General features: G+C 57.1%; 4 protein-coding genes across 12 annotated transcripts; all 4 read left to right on the forward strand.

Moving 5' to 3' along the window:
* Positions 1-709: 709 nt before the first annotated feature.
* Positions 710-3665, forward strand: LOC135413045 (sulfotransferase 1 family member D1-like). The gene is given in 7 exon segments (XM_064652142.1): positions 710-2240; positions 2315-2440; positions 2540-2637; positions 2732-2855; positions 2955-3046; positions 3131-3311; positions 3436-3665. Coding segments are annotated over 7 exon segments (1062 nt in total). The 5' UTR covers positions 710-2014; the 3' UTR covers positions 3651-3665.
* Positions 3666-4154: 489 nt separating this feature from the next.
* Positions 4155-7607, forward strand: LOC135413047 (sulfotransferase 1B1-like). 6 transcript variants are annotated; one of them, XM_064652145.1, is made up of 9 exons: positions 4770-4934; positions 5181-5260; positions 5959-6107; positions 6285-6413; positions 6515-6612; positions 6719-6845; positions 6932-7026; positions 7104-7284; positions 7358-7607. In XM_064652145.1, the coding sequence occupies exons 3-9, from the start codon at positions 5960-5962 to the stop codon at positions 7468-7470; spliced, it is 891 nt and encodes a 296-aa protein (XP_064508215.1). In that variant the 5' UTR covers positions 4770-4934; positions 5181-5260; position 5959; the 3' UTR covers positions 7471-7607. The 6 variants fall into 6 exon arrangements, with proteins under 6 accessions (XP_064508218.1, XP_064508214.1, XP_064508217.1 ...); XM_064652148.1 differs by lacking the exons at positions 4770-4934; positions 5181-5260 and adding an exon at positions 4155-4751 and having other exon boundaries at positions 5956-6107; XM_064652144.1 differs by having other exon boundaries at positions 4767-5260; positions 5956-6107.
* A 358-nt stretch (positions 7608-7965) lies between these two features.
* Positions 7966-10355, forward strand: LOC135413049 (sulfotransferase 1B1-like). 3 transcript variants are annotated; one of them, XM_064652154.1, is made up of 8 exons: positions 7966-8098; positions 8599-8750; positions 8967-9095; positions 9197-9294; positions 9473-9599; positions 9686-9780; positions 9858-10038; positions 10106-10355. In XM_064652154.1, the coding sequence occupies exons 2-8, from the start codon at positions 8603-8605 to the stop codon at positions 10216-10218; spliced, it is 891 nt and encodes a 296-aa protein (XP_064508224.1). In that variant the 5' UTR covers positions 7966-8098; positions 8599-8602; the 3' UTR covers positions 10219-10355. The 3 variants fall into 3 exon arrangements, with proteins under 3 accessions (XP_064508224.1, XP_064508223.1, XP_064508225.1); XM_064652153.1 differs by having other exon boundaries at positions 7967-8098; positions 8602-8750; XM_064652155.1 differs by having other exon boundaries at positions 7979-8098; positions 8241-8750.
* Positions 10356-10717: 362 nt separating this feature from the next.
* LOC135413048 (sulfotransferase 1B1-like) lies at positions 10718-13109 on the forward strand. Of its 2 annotated transcripts, none has more exons than XM_064652152.1 (8): positions 10718-10846; positions 11350-11498; positions 11715-11843; positions 11945-12042; positions 12221-12347; positions 12434-12528; positions 12606-12786; positions 12860-13109. In XM_064652152.1, exons 2-8 carry the CDS (start codon positions 11351-11353, stop codon positions 12970-12972), a joined length of 891 nt encoding a protein of 296 aa, XP_064508222.1. In that variant the 5' UTR covers positions 10718-10846; position 11350; the 3' UTR covers positions 12973-13109. The 2 variants fall into 2 exon arrangements, with proteins under 2 accessions (XP_064508222.1, XP_064508221.1); XM_064652151.1 differs by having other exon boundaries at positions 10722-10846; positions 11347-11498.
* The last annotated feature ends 265 nt before the right edge of the window (positions 13110-13374 follow it).

Below are 13374 nucleotides of genomic sequence, written 5' to 3' on the forward strand. Positions count from 1 at the left end.
TACAGTTCCATTATAAATTAATCCTAAAGCATGATGAGATATGTTTTTTACACTTTAGCATTAAGCACTGTTAACACAAAGGCAGTGACCGTATAATTTTTGAGGTTATAGGTAAAGCTGACTAAATGCCACCAGGACAGGAAGTTTCTTTTAAACTATTTTCCCAAATTACCTTCCTAATCTCAGTTGGCAAGGTGCTGTCTTCACTTTCCCATATGATAGCAGCTGTCATATCTTGCATGCACAATTGGGCTTGAATACAACCAAGAGCCAAAGAGACATTGTCTTGGAGTGTTTCAATGGTGTCAGCAATTAATTATTGATGAGAACCTGTTGTAGACGACGGGATAAAGACACTTTTAGACCACAGAATTGATCAATAACTTATCCGACTTTATTGCTGCGTGCTCTGTGCTTATAAAGGTTACAAATTAGCTTCATACATGTTACAAAAGCTAAGCTTATCATTGGCTCCTAATTACCAAAGTTATATTTGTGCAAATGCTATTTCTTTAACCTTCTTATGGATACTTGTTTGCTATTTGCTCTGCTTTCCCATCCGCTATATTCTATTCTTCTGTCACGTACCGAGTTTCTCAAACACAGTGACCTTCTGATAGTTTTCTCTTACCGTGGGACCAGAGCTATAGCATCTCTCTCATGTCCTCTTTCTATCAACCATGTTTCAGCAATACTTTCCACAAGAACCAACTGGAATCTGAATGTATGGGCCATTATTTTGTATGCATTCATAGGATTCCACTTGCTGGATTTCAGTGTCACCTGGTTTATGGCCAGAATTGTCTTGCAAGTCAGCCACTGAATCAGATCTAATGGAGTAATTTTTTGTGTGTGATTTTCTGCTCCGCCCTGAGGTCTAGTAGATTCAGGGGGGGTTGAAGGAGATAAAGAATCATCTTTCCCTGGTTCCCTGTCATTGGGATCACCCTATATGTTTACATCCCTTGTAAGTCTGCTGTACTTATCCTGGAACTTTGATATCTCAGTCTCCGTATGCAGCTCCATTTTGGTAGCAGTTTGCTGACCCTGACCATCATCTGTGGTTTCAGTTTTAATTAAGGGTCATAATGTTACTTCCTCATCATCAGATGACAAATGCTACATCTCACTTTTTGTCAGGGTAATAAATGCATTTACTGTCTTCCAATTCCTTCATTGGACAAAAAGTCAGAGTTGTGTGATCATATTTTTTCAAATGGCACAGATTCTAAATCCTGCACTGGTGCCCCCTTTCCCACAGTTCCTGCTGACCTGGCCTGGGCCAGGCACCACTTCCCTTCTGCTTCTCCTCGATCTCCTGCAGCAGGAGCAGCACCTGCTCCACCATGCCAGGTCCCAGCACTGTACAACCTGGATCACATCACCCAGGATGGAGAAGTTCAGTGTAATCAGCACTTTCCTAAAAGAGGCATCAAAGGAGCACCCCGGAGGGCGAGGGAGGCACTCCTCTGCCTGCAGCACCCTCGGCCAGGTCCCAGCCAGTCTGGTCCCCAGCCAGGACAAGCAGGGGCAGGGAGGGAGGGAGGGAGGCAGAGCCCACCCCAAAACTGCCCCACACCCTGGCTGCTGGCCTTTTGAACCTGCTTCCCATCCTCCATGCTCCTTAGCCGAGCCAGCTTTTGTTAACCATTACCACTTGGGCGGGACAGGAGGGTGGAGGTGCCAAGGCTCCTGGGGACCAGAGGCCTCAGAATCTTGATAGGTACAGCTGCAGCAGGAATAGGGTGGTAGAGGTGTCTCTGCAGCTGTAGAACCCTGTGGCACCTATTAAAGGGGCTAAAGCTGGGGGAGAAGCACAGACAAGTGGGAGGAGAGGTGATGGTGGGCTCCATTCCTTACCCGTCATGGCTTGGGCTTAGTGCATGGCTGGCACCACAGATGTCAAGGTGGCATCCTGCTGGGGAATAGGCCATGCCCCTGGCTCTTGCACTGGCATTGGCAACACGTCTGCCACATGTGATCCAGGCTGAACTTTGCCTGGTGGGGCCCTGCCATGGGCACAGTGCTGCCACAGGATCCAGCTAGTCCCAAGGTTGTGGAGGTTGCCAGCAGGGAGGACAGCCAACACTGTGAGGATCCACCATCAGCCATGGAGCAGGAAAGTGTCAGGGAGGAGCTGGGTATCCCCCTCTACAAGATGTTCATTGAGGGCTGGGCACAGGTGAAGGATTTCCAAGCCCGTCCAGATGACCTGCTCATCTCCACCTACCCCAAATCAGGTGAGTGGCCCTGGGGAAGGGTGAAGGGAGGATGAGGTGACACCAGCCTTTGCAATGCTGTCCCTGTGCTGCAGGCACGGCGTGGCTGAGCGAGATCATGGACATGATCTACCAAGATGGCGATGTGGAGAAATGCCGACGGGATGCCATCTACAACCGTGTGCCCTTCCTGGAAATGAAGGACTCTGGGATACCGAGTGGTGAGCTTCCCCAGCCTGGCTCCCTGGGTGGGGAGGGAGCAGAACTGGGGTTGGGCTGAGCGTGCTGGGGCTCACACCTCTAAGCCCCCTGTGTCACAAGTGTTGAGCAGCTGGAGAACACCCCATCCCCATGGCTCGTAATGACCCATCTCCCAGTCTAGCTCCTCCCACAGTCCTTCTGGGAGAAGGACTGCAAGGTAATGCTGCAGGTGCCCCTGCCTCTCTCCCCATCTGGGTTGGCAGAGAGGAGGCACTACTCTATCTTCCAGCCACATCCTTGTCTGTCTCCAGATTATCTACATGGCCCGCAACCCCAAGGATGTTGTCATCTACTACTACTTCTACCAGATGGCCAAGTTACACCCTGACCCTGGCACACTGGCTGAGTTCCTGGAGACCTTCCTGGCTGGCAAAGGTGGGGGCTGAGCCACAGGATGCCCACCCTGAAATGCTGGTGGGAAGGACGTCCCCTGCTACCCTGCTTTTTAGCTAATCCCTTGACCATATTCCACAGTGGCCTACGGGTCCTGGTATGACCATGTGCGGGGCTGGTGGGAGAAGAGGAAGGAGAAGATCCTGTAGCTCTTCTATGAGGACATGAAAAAGGTGAGGGTGGGATGAGGAGCAGGGTGCCCTGGTTGCCCCCCTCCCAGCATTTTTGGCAGCCTCCTCATGTCAACTGCCCTGCAGGACCCATGTCAGGAAGTGAAGAAGATCCTGCAGTTCCTGGGCAAGGAGGTGGCGGAGGGAACAGTGGAGAGGATCCTTCACAACACTGCCTTCCAGGCGATGAAGAAGAACCCTGCTGCCAACTATGAGACCATGCCCACTGCCCTGATGGACCACAACCTCTCCCCCTTCCTCCATAAAAGTGGGATTTGGCCAGTGGTGGAGGGCTTGGGAGGAATGTCCCTGCGTTGTATTTCAGCCCCCATCTGTGGCTGCAAATATTTTATGTGTCTCGAGATTTGCCCCACTTGCTTTCTTACCCCCAGGGATCTGTGGAGACTGGAAGAACCACTTCACTGTGGCCCAGAATGAGCACTTCGACAGGCACTACCATGGCAGGCTCCGACCTCCACTTCCAGATGGAGATGTGAGGGGCTCATCCCCCTTTGCAGGAGGACTCTGCTTCTCCTTGCTCCCCTGGTGCGGATGGTGGGTCCAAGTGGAGCATCCTTGCACTGATTTACTTTTCCCCTTGCAATAAATTGTGATAAAAGGATAGTGAGTCATTGCCTGCAGAAATGACTCCCCCCCTCCTGGGGAGGGGAGGCTGAACTCCCCCAAATTCCAGGCAGTGTCTGGGAGAACCTCCATGATCAGCAGGAGAGAAGGTGGGCACACAGTGGATTTTTGGCTAGTGATGGTCAGGCATCACTGGGAATACGCATCCTCCCAAAACCCACAAGTGGCCCCTGTCAGCTTGGGTGCCCCAGACCCAGCCTACCAAGGTGCCTGGAGGGAGCATAGATCGGTGAAGAGTGGAAAAACCCCAAAGCACCAGCAAACCTGCTGCTGCCATGGCTTTTGTGTGCACAGGAGCTTTCCATGGCTCCAGGTTGTGGCAAGTTTCTTGACAGAGTGGGTGGTGGTGAGGCTCTCCCCAGGCTCCCTGACCCAGCTGGAGCTTGGCAGCCCATAGTCTATGGAACAAAGGTGAAGGGAAACACCTCCCTGCTGGCATATGGCCGGGCTCAGCAACATCACCATCCTTGCTGGATAGGGAACCCACCCTGTAACCTCCAACCTGGTTGCACTGAGCCCTTGCTCTGGGATGGCCAGAGCAAACCACTCTCTGTCCCCCTGGGGCAAAGGTGTGCTTTGGAGCCCCAAGTGCCCCACTTACACTCCATTTCTGGCCTGTTCCAGAGTTTCTAAGATTGCAGCTTTTAGGCAATACAGCCTCACAGGGTTGTTTTATCCCCAAAGAGAAGCAACTAGGATCTGACTCCTATAGAGCAGCAGTGCTGTGAGGAGACCTGACCCATAGGAATTAATCCTTTCCAGACATTTATTTCAATGCCAATGGAGATCTCTGTGCTTCCCCACCTCCTGGCTTTGCCTGTGGTGTTTGCACACACAACCAATTTTGCTGATATATGGACAGATGGACAGGCAGGGAGGCATGTCCGTGCCTGCAAAACACCTGAACGCCTGGCATGTCCCACCTCACCTGGAACTTGGCCCTGGGTCCAAATCAGGGACTTCTATCAAGGTTGTAAACAAGTGAGCTGCTGCCCCTGCCCAGCTGTCATGTTTCCTGCCCTCACCACTCTCTCCTGGCTCACAGGTCGCCTGTGGGAAGCAGGTAAGGAGGAGCATTTCACCACCACGGGCACCTTTAAACACCTTTCCCAGGAGCACTTGTGCTTTGCAATCCTGCAAACTTTGGACCCGTATTTGCGTGGAGCAGGGATATGACCAAAGCCTGATCTTCACATCCCACTAGCAAACCCCACGTCTGTGTGAGGAACTGGGGACATCCACTCAGGTGACTCCTGGATCAGGACAGGGTGACGTTAAATTCCCCGGGCTGGAATTTCCTCCCTTTGTTTGCCTCTGCGAGGCAGCTGTGATTTCCACTCCCGCCACCTGTGTGCGTACCGGGGGTTGCTGAGCACGGCAAAGCTTATCGCAGGCATCTGGGGACAGTCCCTACCCCCGCTCGCCCCTTCCCTGCCCTCCTCCTGCCCCCGCGCTGTCCCCCCGCCTGCCTGAGCCTCCATCTTCCACGAAGGGAAGGGAAAATAGCAAATCCCGCCCCGTAAGCGGCGGGCGAAGCTTTGCCTCCTCCCTGCCAGAGGACCCGGAGAACAGGTAATGGGGGGACTCTGGCCACGGTCAGGGGGATCGGCCCATTTCGGGGTGCCCTGGCCTCACAAGCAGAGGGCCTGCGTGGGGGCTGCGGGGGCTCAGAGAGGCTCAGTGTCCCTGCAAACCCTTGGAAGACGGAAGCAAGCGACCAAGCCTCTCTCCAAAAGTCACAGTGTGGGTGTTTCGCAGCTGCCATATCCAGCGTTTCTATCCTGTCTGGTGGGTGAAAAGGTTTCCTGGGGAGAGAGTTCTGGGAGCCTTGCTCCTCATTTCTGTCTCCTTCAAACCCTCACTCATCCCCCTGCAAGAAGGTCTTCCCCAAGCTGCTGTACAGCTGAGAGATGGGGAGGAAAAGGCAAAGGGAAAGCAGCCTGAAACCCCAGCCAGGAAAGCCCCTGTGAGCTTTTACACCCAGGTAAAAGTAACAGCTTGGTACAGATAGCTGCCCCACTTCCTGTGCTGACCTGAGCCCCCCAGAGCCAGCCATGCCCCTCCACACTCCCTGCACTGCCAGCTGGCCCCAAAAATCCCCTCAGAAGACAGATGCCACCTCCCATGACACCAACAAGCAGGGGACAGTTTCCTTCCTGTGGGCAGGATGGCTGGGTTCAGCAGGCATTTTGGGGACTCCAGGGAAAGAGGTGGCCCCATGATGCTCCTTGCTGCCGGCCAGCCCTGCCATGTGTCCATGTCCCCAGAAGGATGGCCAATCCAGACTCCTATCTGCGTCAGCCCTGGAGCACAGTGCATGGCATTCCCATGGTCAATGCCTTCGCCCTCAACTGGGAGCGGATCGACAGCTTCCAGAGTCGCCCTGAGGACATTGTGGTGGTCACCTTCCCCAAGTCTGGTGAGTGTCCCCAGGCAACAGAGAGGGGCCACACTTGGGAAGGGAGGAACCAACCTGGAGGAGCTGGGACTGGAGGGGATGCTAAAAGGCAACGCTGGTAGATGGTGGCCCTCGGGTGCCTAAGATGGGGCTCTGGTGGGAGTGGCATCAGCTGGACATGCAGCCTCTCCTCGCCAGGCACCACCTGGGTCAGCGAGATTGTGGACATGGTCCTGAAAGGTGGTGACCCCAAAAAATGCAAGGAGGATAACATCATCAACCGGGTGCCCATGATGGAGTTTGCTGCCCCTGGGAAGATGCCAGCAGGTAAGAGGGTGGCAGTGGGTGGTGGATGGGGGACACGCTTGGTTTTGTATGGAAGGGTACCCCACTGGCAGTGGGATTGCTCGTGGGGGAAATCCTTGCAGGCACGGACCAGCTGGAGGTTATGGCATCCCCTCGCATCATCAAGACCCACATCCCAGCTGACATCTTGCCCAAAACCTTCTGGGAAAACCGCTGCAAGGTAACAGGCTGGAGTTACCACACCTGGAGGAATCCAGCAGAGATAAGGGGGGTACCTGCCCTGTTGGGACCTTACAAGTCCCCACATGCCACCAAGCTTTCTGCAGATGATCTATGTGGGGCGCAATGCCAAAGATGTGGCCGTTTCCTACTACCACTTTGACTTGATGAACAAGTTCCACCCTCATCCCGGGACATGGGCCCAGTACCTGGAGGAGTTCATGGCCGGCAGAGGTGGGACAGGGCACCCCTGGGTGAATGTGGGGACACTGTGGGGTGCTGTCACCCACTGACATCCCCTGGCTGCTCTCCCCATGCAGTGGCATATGGCTCCTGGTACAACCATGTCAAGGGCTACTGGGAGCGGAGGAAGGATCACCCCATTCTCTACCTCTTCTACGAGGACTTGAAGGAGGTGATGGACTGGGGTGGATGGTGGTGTGGCATCTGAGGGGGTGGCAGGAGGGGTGAACATCAGCCTGTGTCCCACAGGACCTCCACCGGGAGATAGTCAAGGTGGCCAAGTTCCTGGGGCACGAGCTGTCGGAGGCGGCACTGGACACCATCACCCAACACACTTCCTTCGAGGCCATGCGGGACAACCCCACCACCAACTACAGCAAGCTGCCCTCCGACATCATGGACCACAGCGTGTCCCCCTTCATGCGCAAAGGTGAGCAGCTCTGGGGGGCTGCAGGTGCCCTGTCCCCCCGGCCCCTGCTGAGCCCCATCTCACCTGGCTGCAGGCACCACCGGAGACTGGAAGAACCACTTCACCGTGGCCCAGAACGAGCGCTTCGACCAGGACTATGCGCAGAAGATGTCGGGCACCGACCTGCGCTTCCGCACTCAGATCTGAGGAGACACTGCCAGACAAACCCTAAATCTGACCCATGGGGGTGGCACTGCTCCCACACCAGGGGCTGCTTCCCCTCCTCTGAGACTGCTGGAGAGAAATAAAATGTGCTTCCTGACCCCTGCATGGGGTGCTCACTACCCTGTGCCTGTGCGGACCCAACCCTGCCATCCCTCTGGGGCTGCTGTCCTTTTCTAGGGATCGGGACAAGCAGGTGTCACCCCTCAGCTTCCATGGTGGGGGGATTGCTACCAGCAGCTCGTGGGATTGCAGAGGGTTGTGGCAAAACTGCACGTGGGGAAGCTGTTGGCTGGATATGGTCAGTGAGGGGTGGCCTCCCTGTGGGGAGACACAGTCTGGGACCTGGGGGTGGGAGGCAAGATCAGCGAGGCTAGAGATGTCCACTGTGGCCCTGCCTGCCGGTCAGTGACTGGTGGGTTCTCCCTGTGTTTGCTCCTCCCTCCCGGCAGCTGCAGGGCCGGAAAACATTGCTGCCCTTGCCGCCCTGCCTTTTCCTTCTCCTCCCTGCAAAAACTGCTGCGGGGCCCCGTGTCTCCCTGTCCTCTGCTGTCACCCTCGTGGTGTCACTGTCCCAGCGTCACTCTCCCGGCACAGAGCGGCACTGTATTAGGTGAGAGGGGTGTCCTAGGGTGCCCTGTGGGTGCTCTGCCCATGCACGCTCAGCCACACAGAGCTGCATGCTGTGGGGTCCAGGTTGGTGGATTTGGGGTACTTTTGGGTGTAATCAGCCACCTTAAAACCTTCCCCTGCAGTGAGGTGTGCTGCAATAACCTCTGGGACCCAGCTTCCTGCTCCCCCGTGGTGCTGAGGTAATGGGAGAGGTGCTTGCTCTGGGTGATGCTGGTACCCCATGGGTACCCCCCTCCTTGCTGGGGTGCTGGGTGTGCTCCTTTTCCTGCAAAGGGGACCCTTGATCCCCAGATGGGCCCCCTGTCCCCAGTGGTTGGTGCAGCGATGGCTGCAGTGACCTCTGGTCTGTGTGCCAGTGCTATCACTGCCACTCCCTGAGCAGGCACTGTGCCAGTTGCCTGGGCTGCTCTGGCTGGTGACTGCCCGGTGAGGGGGGGCCCCTCTCACCAGTCAGCCTCCTCCATGTGTCCCCCTCCCCAGCAGGATGGCCGATCCAGACCCCAACCTGCGTCAGCCCTGGCTCACAGTGCACGGCATTCCCATGGTCAAAGCCTTCACCCACAACTGGGAACGTGTCGACACTTTTCAGAGTCACCCTGAGGACATTGTGGTGGTCACCTTCCCCAAATCTGGTGAGTATCCCTGAGTGTACCAGATGTACTGGTACCATGTGGGCAAGTGTGTTGTACATCTGAGGTGGGGGAAATGCAGCACATTTGGGGGCAGTCGGGACAGAGCTGTGCGGGATCCCCTTTGCCCTCTCAGTGTCTGGTTAAAGTCTGAGGGGTTGTCAGTGATCAGACACCCAATGCCACCATGGCTGCCCCCTGATGAGTTCCTTTCCCCAGGCACCACCTGGGTCAGCGAGATTGTGGACATGATCCTGCAAGGCGGAGACCCTGAGAAATGCAAGCGGGACATTATCAGCAAGAGGGTGCCCATGCTGGAGTTCTCTGTCCCTGGGAAGTTGCCAGCAGGTAGTGAGGGGTGGAGGTTTGACCATGGACACCCCAACAGGGGCTGTGTCCTGGGAGTCTCTACCAAGGGCTCACTGAGGAAGTGCTTTGGGATCCCCCAGGGACAGACCTGCTGACCACCATGCCCTCACCCCGCGTGGTGAAGACCCACCTGCCGGCAGATGTATTGCCAAAATCCTTCTGGGAAAACCACTGCAAGGTAACTCCCAACCCTGGTCTCTGCCCTGAGGGGCATTTAAGTCCCCCTGTTCCCATGAGACAGGACCCCCCACTGCTCCCTTGAGCACACTAACTGGGTGCGGGAGTTCTGGGAGCTGGAGCATCCTCCCTGTTAGGGGGCCCTGGGACTGCTCTCACACCCTGTCACCCATCTGCAGATGATCTATGTGGGGCGCAATGCCAAGGATGTGGCCGTTTCCAACTACCACTTTGACCTGATGAACAAGTTACAGCCACACCCCGGGACATGGGCCCAGTACCTGGAGGAGTTCATGGCCGGCAGAGGTGGGACAGGGCACCTCTGGGTGAATGTGGAAACTCTGTGGGGTGCTGTCAACCAATGACATCCCCTGGCTGCTCTCCCCATGCAGTGGCATATGGCTCCTGGTACAACCACGTCAAGGGCTACTGGGAGCGGAGGAAGGATCACCCCATTCTCTACCTCTTCTACGAGGACTTGAAGGAGGTGATGGACTGGGGTGGATGGTGGTGTGGCATCTGAGGGGGTGGCAGGAGGGGTGAACATCAGCCTGTGTCCCACAGGACCTCCGCCGGGAGATAGTCAAGGTGGCCAAGTTCCTGGGGCACGAGCTGTCGGAGGCGGCACTGGACACCATCACCCGACACACTTCCTTCGAGGCCATGCGGGACAACCCCACCACCAACTACAGCAAGCTGCCCTCCGACATCATGGACCACAGCGTGTCCCCCTTCATGCGCAAAGGTGAGCAGCTCTGGGGGGCTGCAGGTGCCCCCTGACCCCTGCTGAGCCCCATCTCACCTGGCTGCAGGCACCACCGGAGACTGGAAGAACCACTTCACCGTGGCCCAGAACGAGCGCTTCGACCAGGACTATGCGCAGAAGATGTCGGGCACCGACCTGCGCTTCCGCACTCAGATCTGAGGAGACACCGCCAGACACCCCCCAAATCTGACCCATGCTGGTGGCACTGCTCCCACACCGGGGGCTGCTTCCTCTCCTCTGAGACTGCTGGAGAGAAATAAAATGTGCTTCCTGACCCCTGCATGGGGTGCTCACTACCCTGTGCCTGTGCGGACCCAACCCTGCCATCCCTCTGGGGCTGCTGTCCTTTTCTAGGGATCGGGACAAGCAGGTGTCACCCCTCAGCTTCCATGGTGGGGGGATTGCTACCAGCAGCTCGTGGGATTGCAGAGGGTTGTGGCAAAACTGCATATGGGGAAGCTGTTGGCTGGATATGAGCAGTGAGGGGTGGCCTCCCTGTGGGGAGACACAGTCTGGGACCTGGGGGTGGGAGGCAAGATCAGCGAGGCTAGAGATGTCCACTGTGGCCCTGCCTGCCGGTCAGTGACTGGTGGCTTCTCCCTGTGTTTGCTCCTCCCTCCCGGCAGCTGCAGGGCCGGAAAACATTGCTGCCCTTGCCGCCCTGCCTTTTCCTTCTCCTCCCTGCAAAAACTGCTGCAGGGCCCCGTGTCTCCCTGTCCTCTGCCGTCACCCTCGTGGTGTCACTGTCCCAGCATCACTCTCCCGGCACAGAGCGGCACTGTATTAGGTGAGAGGGGTGTCCTAGGGTGCCCTGTGGGTGCTCTGCCCATGCACGCTCAGCCACACAGAGCTGCATGCTGTGGGGTCCAGGTTGGTGAATTTGGGGTACTTTTGGGTGTAATCAGCCACCTTAAAACCTTCCCCTGCAGTGAGGTGTGCTGCAATAACCTCTGGGACCCAGCTTCCTGCTCCCCCGTGGTGCTGAGGCAATGGGAGAGGTGCTTGGTCTGGGTGATGCTGGCACACCATGGGTACCCCCCTCCTTGCTGGGGTGCTGGGTGTGCTCCTTTTCCTGCAAAGGGGACCCTTGATCCCCAGATGGGCCCCCTGTCCCCAGTGGTTGGTGCAGCGATGGCTGCAGTGACCTCTGGTCTGTGTGCCAGTGCTATCACTGCCACTCCCTGAGCAGGCACTGTGCCAGTTGCCTGGGCTGCTCTGGCTGCTGACTGCCCGGTGAGGGGGGGCCCCTCTCACCAGTCAGCCTCCTCCATGTGTCCCCCTCCCCAGCAGGATGGCCGATCCAGATCCCGACCTGCGTCAGCCCTGGCCCACAGTGCACGGCATTCCCATGGTCAAAGCCTTCACCCACAACTGGGAACGTGTCGACACTTTTCAGAGTCACCCTGAGGACATTGTGGTGGTCACCTTCCCCAAATCTGGTGAGTATCCCTGAGTGTACCAGATGTACTGGTACCATGTGGGCAAGTGTGTTGTACATCTGAGGTGGGGGAAATGCAGCACATTTGGGGGCAGTCGGGACAGAGCTGTGCGGGATCCCCTTTGCCCTCTCAGTGTCTGGTTAAAGTCTGAGGGGTTGTCAGTGATCAGACACCCAATGCCACCATGGCTGCCCCCTGATGAGTTCCTTTCCCCAGGCACCACCTGGGTCAGCGAGATTGTGGACATGATCCTGCAAGGCGGAGACCCTGAGAAATGCAAGCGGGACATTATCAGCAAGAGGGTGCCCATGCTGGAGTTCTCTGTCCCTGGGAAGTTGCCAGCAGGTAGTGAGGGGTGGAGGTTTGACCATGGACACCCCAACAGGGGCTGTGTCCTGGGAGTCTCTGCCAAGGGCCCACTGAGGAAGTGCTTTGGGATCCCCCAGGGACAGACCTGCTGACCACCATGCCCTCACCCCGCGTGGTGAAGACCCACCTGCCGGCAGATGTATTGCCAAAATCCTTCTGGGAAAACCGCTGCAAGGTAACTCCCAACCCTGGTCTCTGCCCTGAGGGGCATTTAAGTCCCCCTGTTCCCATGAGACAGGACCCCCCACTGCTCCCTTGAGCACACTAACTGGGTGTGGGAGTTCTGGGAGCTGGAGCATCCTCCCTGTTAGGGGGCCCTGGGACTGCTCTCACACCCTGTCACCCATCTGCAGATGATCTATGTGGGGCGCAATGCCAAGGATGTGGCCATTTCCTACTACCACTTTGACCTGATGAACAAGTTACAGCCACACCCCGGGACATGGGCCCAGTACCTGGAGGAGTTCATGGCTGGCAGAGGTGGGACAGGGCACCCCTGGGTGAATGTGGGGACCCTGTGGGGTGCTGTCACCCACTGACATCCCCTGGCTGCTCTCCCCATGCAGTGGCATATGGCTCCTGGTACAACCACGTCAAGGGCTACTGGGAGCGGAGGAAGGATCACCCCATTCTCTACCTCTTCTACGAGGACTTGAAGGAGGTGATGGACTGGGGTGGATGGTGGTGTGGCATCTGAGGGGGTGGCAGGAGGGGTGAACATCAGCCTGTGTCCTACAGGACCTCCGCCGGGAGATAGTCAAGGTGGCCAAGTTCCTGGGGCACGAGCTGTCGGAGGCGGCACTGGACACCATCACCCAACACACTTCCTTCGAGGCCATGCGGGACAACCCCACAACCAACTACAGCAAGGTGCCCTCTGACCTCATGGACCACAGCGTGTCCCCCTTCATGCGCAAAGGTGAGCAGCTCTGGGGGGCTGCAGGTGCCCTGTCCCCCTGACCCCTGCTGAGCCCCATCTCACCTGGCTGCAGGCACCACCGGAGACTGGAAGAACCACTTCACCGTGGCCCAGAACGAGCGCTTCGACCAGGACTATGCGCAGAAGATGTCGGGCACCGACCTGCGCTTCCGCACTCAGATCTGAGGAGACACTGCCAGACACCCCCCAAATCTGACCCATGGGGGTGGCACTGCTCCCACACCGGGGGCTGCTTCCCCTCCTCTGAGACTGCTGGAGAGTAATAAAATGTGCTTCCTGACCCCTGCATGGGGTGCTCACTACCCTGTGCCTGTGCGGACCCAACCCTGCCATCCCTCTGGGGCTGCTGTCCTCTTCTTGGGCTGGGGACAAGCAGGTGTCACCCCTCAGCTGCCATGGTGGGGGGATTGCTACCCGCAGCTCGTGGGATTGCAGAGGGTTGTGGCAAAACTGCATATGGGGAAGCTGTTGGCTGGATATGGTCAGTGAGGGGTGGCCTCCCTGTCTTCCCTTTGGGGAGACATGGTCTGGGACCTGGGGGTGGAAAGAAGTCCATTGTGACCCTGC

Source organism: Pseudopipra pipra, chromosome 4 (genome assembly GCF_036250125.1).
Source record: "Pseudopipra pipra isolate bDixPip1 chromosome 4, bDixPip1.hap1, whole genome shotgun sequence".
Classification (NCBI taxonomy): Eukaryota; Metazoa; Chordata; class Aves; order Passeriformes; family Pipridae; genus Pseudopipra; species Pseudopipra pipra.